This window comes from Parambassis ranga, chromosome 2, assembly GCF_900634625.1.
Source record: "Parambassis ranga chromosome 2, fParRan2.1, whole genome shotgun sequence".
NCBI classification, from domain to species: Eukaryota; Metazoa; Chordata; class Actinopteri; family Ambassidae; genus Parambassis; species Parambassis ranga.
In genome coordinates, this window is record NC_041023.1 from 33,957,244 (window position 1) to 33,966,426 (window position 9,183).

The 9,183-nt window shown below is 41.6% G+C and overlaps 1 protein-coding gene and 1 pseudogene across 2 annotated transcripts; one reads left to right on the forward strand and one right to left on the reverse strand.

The window, feature by feature from the left end:
- The first annotated feature begins 770 nt into the window (after positions 1-770).
- Positions 771-2,009, forward strand: LOC114432199 (kelch-like protein 10; annotated as a pseudogene).
- A 1,653-nt stretch (positions 2,010-3,662) lies between these two features.
- On the reverse strand, positions 3,663-8,929 carry optn (optineurin). Of its 2 annotated transcripts, XM_028400496.1 has the most exons (13): positions 8,774-8,929; positions 7,397-7,521; positions 6,944-7,152; positions 6,702-6,845; positions 6,406-6,590; positions 6,235-6,322; positions 5,958-6,073; positions 5,674-5,823; positions 5,265-5,349; positions 5,026-5,184; positions 4,793-4,935; positions 4,468-4,550; positions 4,177-4,289 (listed from the first exon to the last, which is right to left on the reverse strand). In XM_028400496.1, the coding sequence occupies exons 2-13, from the start codon at positions 7,515-7,517 to the stop codon at positions 4,177-4,179; spliced, it is 1,596 nt and encodes a 531-aa protein (XP_028256297.1). In that variant the 5' UTR covers positions 7,518-7,521; positions 8,774-8,929. The 2 variants fall into 2 exon arrangements, with proteins under 2 accessions (XP_028256298.1, XP_028256297.1); XM_028400497.1 differs by lacking the exon at positions 8,774-8,929 and having other exon boundaries at positions 3,663-4,289; positions 7,397-7,517.
- Between the last annotated feature and the right edge of the window lie 254 nt (positions 8,930-9,183).

Below are 9,183 nucleotides of genomic sequence, written 5' to 3' on the forward strand. Positions count from 1 at the left end.
AGCAACACACACTACCTGAGTGACACATTGTCCTCATGTGCATGCTGGTCTTCTGGGTAACTCTGAAAATTGAGGAGAATTTATGCAAATAATCATCTTTTCCAAACCTTACCAAGCATTTGTGGTGTGACAACCTACCTATGAAAGAGCGAAAAATGTAAATATAAGTAAATGAAACAAAAGTTACTAAACCTCCTGTTAAAGCTGGGCGCTGGCACAAGCATTTATAATCATTTATTATTATTAGGCCATAAACTAATAAGGAACATATACATGTAATGCTGGCTATTTGCATAAGCTTTGTGTGCAGGTTAATGCAACTCAGATGATCAATACGCTGATAATGATACTATGACAGATGAAGAGAGGAGAGTAATGAGAGGAATGAAAAAAATATATTAAAGACTTCAAAGAGGGATCAGTCCATCTCACTGACTGCCACGATGAAGAACAAAGAGAATGAAGACCTCGTTTGTTCAGGTTGCTAATCGCATTTCAAATAACTGACCATTATTTTATACTTGTTGTATTTATTGTGATGTTCTTTACTAGGAACCATGATTTTTGCATGTGTTGTTATTTATTCTGACACAGACTGTTAAGCTATATCCTCTTTATTCTCTGTATTGTTGTAGGTCAGGCTGCGCATGATGCCTACAGACTACATACAGAGTCATGTGCTGTCCAATAAGCTGGTGACGGACAACTTGATGTGCCAGGCCATGGTCATTGAGGTCATCGAATGCAAAGACAGAATTGTCGGTCGGCCTCGTCTGCCTTCTGCCATCCTATTGGCCATTGGAGGCTTGAGCAGCAGCAGGGTTCTAAGTAATGTAATCGAGGCATTCGATGTCTGTGCAAATCACTGGATGACCAAAACAAATTTTTAAGAGGTTCCTCGCAGCTTTCATGGTGCAGCCTACCTCTGTGGGTATGTCTACTTGGTGTTGTTTGACCGGGTGCACACCAATAGTGTGCGCAGGTTTGACCTGAGCACACAGACATGGCAAGAGGTGGCACCGATGTACTATCGCCGTGGTTATGTGAGCGTGACTATGCTGAACGGGTGCATCTACGCCATGGGAGGCTATGATGGGCTCACACCTCTCAGCAGTTCTGAGTTCTACCAGCCAGAAACCAACCAGTGGCTTCAAATTGCACCCATGCATGAGCAGAGGAGCCACGCCAGCTGCACAGCACTCAACGGCAAGGTGGGTGGAACACAATGGAACATAACAGAGAACAGAAAAATTTGTTTACAAAACACTGCTGCCAGTTTGAGCCAACAATAATGACAATTTCTTATTGTCCCCCTCCCCCTTCCTTTTTGTATTCAGATCTACATATGTGGTGGATCTGATGGGAATGAGCAAACAGCAGAGTGCTACAGTCCAGAGACCAACCAGTGGACCCTGATCTCTCCCATGAGCAGCCGGCGCAGTGGAGTAGGAGTCATTGCATACAACAACCATGTTTGTGCAGTAAGTGCATGAAAGAAATGTGTGACCAGCTTTCATCAGTGGTTTAAAAAGGCTAGTTTTTCATGTGACAATTGAATTGATAAGTGATGCATCTTCTTCTCATCTTTGACTCCAAAGGTTGGTGGTTTCGATGAAACAGACTATCTGCGGACCGCTGAGGTCTACAACCCTTACACCAACACCTGGCACAACGTGTCCTCCATGATGAACCCCGCTGCAACTTTGGCATCGAAGTAGTTGAGGACCGGTTTGTTGTTGTTGGGGGCTTCAATGGCATCACCACCATCTCTGATGTTGAGTAACTATGACAGTGAGATGAATGAGTGGTCTCAGGACTGCGACATGGAAGTCGCCCGCTGCGCTCTGAGCTGCTGTGTGCTTTCTGGTCTTCCCAACATGGCCAACTACACCGTCCCTCGTGACCAGACAGTGAAAATATGGATTTAGAAGAAATTCTTTTATAATAAGTATAATAAAACATATCAGGGCATCAAACTGCTGTAAACTTGGATATTTCTTGAGCTATAACATTTCCATTTAAGAGTTTAAAGCACATTGAAAATGATGTAACAACACTGTCACAGTACCTGGCTGTAAATATATATCATCTGTTTATTCCACTCTTATGCAATCTGCATGTATGTTTTAGGCTGTCGTTATGCTGTACACATCTGGATTACTAGACCTGACCCATCCACCATACAGTATGGTACTGTTTGGGACCATGAGCTCTCTCTCACTTAGTGTCAGTTACCTTTGAATTATAAAATGAAGCACTTTCTTCTTGGTAAAAGGAGGGTACCATTAAAACACTACTATTCATGTGCAGATCAGTTATCTGATTGAACATCATGAAACAATTTTCAAAGTTTGACAGGCTAAGTTTATTAGTTTACCTAATGGTCGCTCACATCAAGCAGCTATGGTAGACATTTTTTAAAATAACAGTGTACGACTTAACAGTTTTGATTTACTCTTGCCGATTTCACCATGTTATTTTGAACCACAGGAGGCGGCTGCTTTCAGAGACTTGGCTCTAAACTCCCCCCCTTTACCTACTCAGCACCAAACATCAGGAGCTGACAGACAGCATTGGCAACTGCCTGGTGAACATATGGAACATTTGGCCGCTCGAGAGGCAGATGTAGAAACCAAAAAAAACAAAAACCATAAAGCCATAAGAGGGTGAATATTGGGTTTATGTTCACCAGGTGGACAGAGACACACCTCCAAATGAATGATGTTCCAAAACAGCTGGCTGTGTAAATAAACAACTGTTTGCTATCAAGTTAGAAAAAGATAATAGCATTGTTGTGCTGACAAAAAGGGCTTAATTTAAGAAAATCGGACTCCTTTAAAGCTACTTCACATACCATCATATTTTTCATTTGAGGCCTTTATGTACAGCATCAACATATTTTACACACACACACACACATACACACACACACATATATATATATATATATATATATATATATATATATATATATATATATATATATATATATATACACACACACACACACACACATACATGTGCCAGATGTCTCCTCAGTTTTTTGTTTTGGTTGTGAAAATGGATAGTAAATGTGGCAACTTTCTTGTTCTTTAAAGGTGGAAGCAGAGCCTACTTTAGCCATAAATTAAAATGTCAAATAATGGAAAAAATTGTCATACATTATAGCATTATTCACTGTACGAGTGCAGAAGCCTGGTTCAAGCTTTTGAATGAAATACGATCATTATTACGTCTGCCAACACTATTGTTACCGCTGTTTTCAATAGAGGACCACCCACCACTCTGTCCGTGTTTTTGACGGACCAAAACACACCGTGAACCCCAACTTCAAAGTAATACAGAGTGGTGCATCATCTTTAATGAAGCTATCTTTGACTGAATTTTGCATTTGCATGATCAACTCCAGGCAAATGTCAGGTATCCAGCTAGAGGCTACCTGAAATGCTAATAAGCCTAGCTGCTGATACGTTCAGTGAAGCTAACGTCACTTTTCAAAGTAGCTGCTTGCTGAAAAGCTAATATCACTTATCAAGCTAGCTGCTAAGGGAAACGTTCTGCTCATGTCAGTTTGAGATAAGATAATAATAAGTGATTATCCTGTTTAAGTGGTGGAAGGTAACTGCGCTGCCTGACCTGAGGCAACAAAGAGGCAACACACCTGTGAAGCAGAGGGCGGCCTTTTTAAACTTGGATTTGGAAAAAGAACCCTTCAAAATAAAGTACACAAAAAATCTGCTTTATGTACTTAGTAAACAACTTTGGTTGATTATTTAATGACAGGCAGACAGCAGCACACTAAAAATTTAACAAAAGGTCTGCACAGCTTCCATGTTACTGTTCCAAAATACGTTAGACTATATGTTGCACAGCATGTGCCCAAAACCTTCGAGGACATAATGTAACATTAAAAAAAAAAGAATGTTTCTGAGTATTTTCAAAAGTACAATTTAAAGCAGACATTGTCTTTTCACATGCATATCCAAATTCCAAACTACTACTGACACTCTTCCAAAAGCAAAGTCGTTCCCATCCTAGAATAAATATTCTCTGTACAGAATCTGTGGAGGTGACATCACAAGAACAAAACATAGGAGGTGCAGGTCATAGCAGAGGAAGACTCAGATTAAGGTGCAGCCAACTGTTGTTTTGAAAGCTTATAATGATGGTGGGGGTCTAGTTGATGCAGTCCATGATATGGATCTGCAGAGAGTCCAGGTCTGGTAGGATCTCATTGCACTTGGGACAGGCGTGTTCGGGAATGTTGCCCTGATGCTGCCAGTCAGTACCTGAGAGTGAGAGACACGGATGACTATTGTAACCTGCTTGGATTGTTGTACTTACTCTGTATGTCTTTTAACATGTAGCACTGCTAGATGATGTAACCAACTAGAGGGAAACTTTATCAATCAGGCAAAACCCATAGGACACAGTCGGGTAAGGTTTGCCTGTTATGTGTAACTGTACCTCTTCCAACCAGAGATGCTCCAGCCCCATGTGGATTTCCTCCTTGTGACACATGTCTTCTCTGCATCTCATTCAGCGAGCGTCTGCAGAGAAAGAACGGGATTGATGAAGTGCCAAGGCAAGCCATAATATTGTGTCATTTCACTTGCAAAATGGGGTCCAGTGTGTTCCTATCTGTCCTCTGGCATTATCACTATATCTTTTCTTGTTCTGCTTCTTAAAGTCGGCGTAAGAGCTGCAAATTTAGCTGCCTCTTGTGTGGACTAAACACAGGGATCATGTGGCCAAAGAGAACTGAACAAATGTCTTTTGTTTCACTACATACCGGCCCAGCGAGTCCATCTCTTCCTGTAGCTGGGCGTTGTGCTTCTTTACATACTCAAGCTGAGCAGCCAGACGTTCCTTCTCCTCATGGAGCTTCTCCCTTGCTGCTCGCTCTGCGTAGAAATCTGAGGAGTACACCTCTGCCTGCAGAGAGTGGAAAAAACAACATGAGGGCTGCTCTACCCGAATGTATTACAGTATATTCAGGATTTTTCCCATTTCATACCCACTCACCTGTGCCTGGAAGACAGATATGGTCTCCAGCTCTTTCTCCTTCTGGAACATTTCCTGCTTCATGTCATCAATTTTGCTTTGTTTTATGGCCAGAGCTTCTTCAGCAGCAGTTAGTCGTTGCTGCAGCTCCTCCACCACCTCCGTCTCCACCAACTGAGACTACAGGAACAGAAAGGTCAGACACATTCCTCTTGCATGCAATCAAATGCAATTATCCTCACAATACTGCATAAAGTTACCTCTCTCTTCTTCTTCTCCTCCTTGAGCTCATTGTAGTCTTCAAACAGCTTGGTGTAGGCATCCTTCAGTTGTGCCAGGTTGTTCCTGAGAAGAAAGAAAATCAGGGTTATTTCGACTGTTCTCTTCTGTATGTATCACTGCTGATACCGTTTCCACACACTTTTGTTGTATGGATTATGGCCCCTACTGTTCAATGCTAGGAACACATTTGTTTATTTTACCTATGGATGTGTCCATGTGTAGGACGTAAACACCTGCACCTGCCAAATTGCTTGTCTTTCTGGATCACTAAATTAATTTTCTAAGTGCACATTGTTGTCAAGTCCCTGTTGTCAGGGTCTTAAGCATTATGTAGCATGATCTCTGTGCCGACAGGGGCCTAAAGACTCTGTGTTTGTGTCGTCTGACCTCTCCTCGCCAGCCTTCCTCTGCTCCAGCTGGCCCTGGGCCTGCATGCTTCCCAACTGCAGCTTAAGTCGCTCATTCTCCGACTGAACAGTCTGTTTCTCCAGCAGCTGAGCCTTCAAAGTTGCAACATCTTGCTCCACCTCCCGACATCTAAACAGAAGTGAAGGGAAGGAACATCAAAGAAAAGCAATGTCATGTGGTAGTTTATAATTAAAACACAGACTGGATTGTTGCTGCAGTATCGAGTGTGTTTTCCACAGCGTGTGCTTGAGTGTGCACCTAACCTGTCCTGCAGGTTCTTCTTCATGCCTTCTGCTTCATCCAGCTTGCTCTGAGCCTGCTGCAGCTCTTTGAACAGTGTCATCATCTGAGATTTCAGATTCTCCACTTCAGATGCTGCCTGAAACATGCACACAATGGCACGCAAACATTACAAACGAAAAAGACTACACAAAGCCTCCACTCCAGTAAGCTGCTACAAAAACAGCATATAGAAATAAGACATTAATAAAACACCAAGGAACGCAACTTTTAGAAGCACTGCTGTTAATATAAAAATACCTTCTCCTCTTTCCCAGAATCCTCCTCTGGTGGGGTAGTCTGTGTCGATTCCTCTGCAGTGCACTTCCTTTCTTTCATCTCTTTGATCCTGTTGGGTAAATAATCATAATCAATTATCCTTTCCTGACATTTTTGGTCCTTTAAACAACCAGTTTTGTTTCTGTCCTTCACCTGGCAGCATAAATCTGCAGCTCTGCCTGCAGCTTCTCTCCTTTCTGCGTCTCATTCCTGAGCGACTGCAGCAGCTGGCTGACCGTCACCTCCTCACTGTCCAGCCGGGACGCCGTCATGCTGAGTTCTGGACGTTTGCTGCGATCAGCACCACACGCCTCACTCAAACCGTTGATGCCTCCATCCTGAGAAGAAAACCACACCAATGCATCATTTCATAACAATCTGGATTTTTATTTAACATTTATTTAGCATTAAATAATTACAGAACCGATGCTATTCCTGACAGTCCTCACCGACACTTTGATGATCTCGATAAATGAGTCTTCTCTAGAGTCCTGCTCTGCCTTCAGCTGCAGCTCAGAGTTCATGGCCACCAGATCATTCTTCTCTGCCTGCAGGCGAGTAATCTGGGCACGTAGAGCATCCAGCTCTGCACCCTGTAGATGACATTCCATATCAAGGAGCCAACTTAGTTGCAGTGCAATCTGACAGCAGCTTGACTCTAAAACAACCTAGTACTGAGGAAAAATCTCACCTGCCCTTCTCCTGGGGCACCTCCTGCCCTCTCAGCCTCCTCCAGCTTTCGGCTCAGATCCTTGTTTTTGAGAGTCAGAGTCTCCATGCAGCTCCGAGCCTCCTCAAGTCGACTTTCAAGGAAGTTCCGTTCTTGCTGCTGCTTCTCCCGCCACGCAGACAGACCTTCAAATCGCTCCTTCATGGTCAGGTTGGTTTGACGCAGAGCCTCTAAAAGACAGGGACCGACAGAGAATTTGAATAGATACAGATCATGTATGGAGGCTCATTTGATTTAGAAATATCTCTGCCTTGATTCCAAAATCCCACCCTCACATATACGAGCACAAAGTCCATAAACCTTTGACCTAAAAGTCTCTTACTAGACCAGAAAAGGGTCCATTGTCCTTGCAGTTACAAGACATTTAAATCTTACATACACATTGCTGGCAACCCACAGGACAGATTCTCTCACCTTTTAGGTCTCTGTTCTCCTGAATGAGGATGTTCATCTGCTGCAGAGTTTCCTCCAGTGTGCCAGGCTGATTGGATGAGCGTGAGATGTCGCCGTTCATCATGGGGCCTCCAGATGCCATGAAGCTGAGATGAAAGAGACGGACTTTAAGTCATAAAGTCCATTCTCATATGTTTTATCACACTGCAATGCATCACATTCTAACCTCTATGTTAAATATCAAAACTATATTTGATATCAATAATCCAAGTTCTTTACATAGACGTCTAATGACAAACTAAAACTGGTTAGCTACCTTGCTAGCATAGTGAACAGATGAGAGACATGATAGTTGTTGGGGACAGGACTACATTAGACTTATACTGAAAAGGGAAAGTCTCTACGTAGCCAAGACTGAAACTCAAGATTCAAGAAGTTTATTGTCATATACACAGCACAAGTTACACTGAACAATGAAATTCTTACTCTGTGAGTTCCCTTCACACAGGTAGAGTAAACAACTTAACCCTACTCAGCTGTGATTTGCTACACAAGTAGGAACACATTCCAACCATGTAAATATCTGGTTATGTTATCAGCTGATTGATACAGGTTCTCAGTCAGGCTCTACCCTGTATGTGCACAGGCAAACATCCTGACCATCAACTTGATCAGTTATGAAAATGTTTACCGTTTTCGATCTTTATATCAATCTAATACATTTATTCAATATCTAATTAAAGTGAAAGATCACAAAATAAATGAAGCTACTTAAAACCTGGTTACCTCTGAACATTACCTTAAACTCAACTATGAAAAAGGGTGTATTTTATGTCAGGAGGTATCCAGAGATACATATTTTATTAAAATAATAATAATTAAAATCTCCATGCTGACATCATCAGGTGACTCAGCTGACTTTATTCAGCATGAAGCAGCAGGACAGGAGCAAATAACACGGAAGTAGCTCATCAGCGAGTCACAAGATCATTTATTTCTAATAATAGAGGTTTGTATACTTCTGCCTTGTCATAATGGCATACTGATAACCTCACGTTAACATTCAAACTCAACGAAAGAACGATTTTAGAACAATAAAATACTAAAACTGAAATTTGTCTCTTTTCATAAGAAGACAGTGAACAACAATAGCATAAATGCTACACTAAATCATCGCGTAAGACAACCTTATGAGACACTAAATCCCTATAAAAATATCACGGAAATATTTACAAGGACTTTGTGTTAGTTTCACTTTCCTCGGGTGGGCCTGTCCACTGAGCGACTCTTAGTAAACACTCAAAAGTTACCAGTAACTCAGATAAACATGGACGCGCTTTATCCTAAAACAAACTGCGTCACACGACCTGTCAAACAAGTTTAAAGGTTTCAGCTCACCTGCTGTCAAACACCGTCTCTCTGCCTGGTGTGAAAGTACATATGAAAACTCGGTGAAATAGCAAAATGTGTCGATCAACCTTGTGCTGCTGCTTCTCTTCAAGAGCAGCGTCGAGTTACGTTCAGGATGAATGTGGAACTTCCGGTAAGCGCTTTCAAAATATTACATGTCAATTAAATTGAATCCTAAGATATGTTGTATATTTTCAGAGAAAAAAAATAATACATTTTATATATAGTATATATTAAATAATCAAAACATAAGAAAGAATCACGTGTTGTATAGCAAACATTTCTAAAGAGCTAAAATCACTACAGTTATGTATGTTATGTTATACACTGTGTAACATAACATACATAACTGTAGTGTAGTGAGTATAATATACAGCCTCAGTAACCGAGTATGGGAT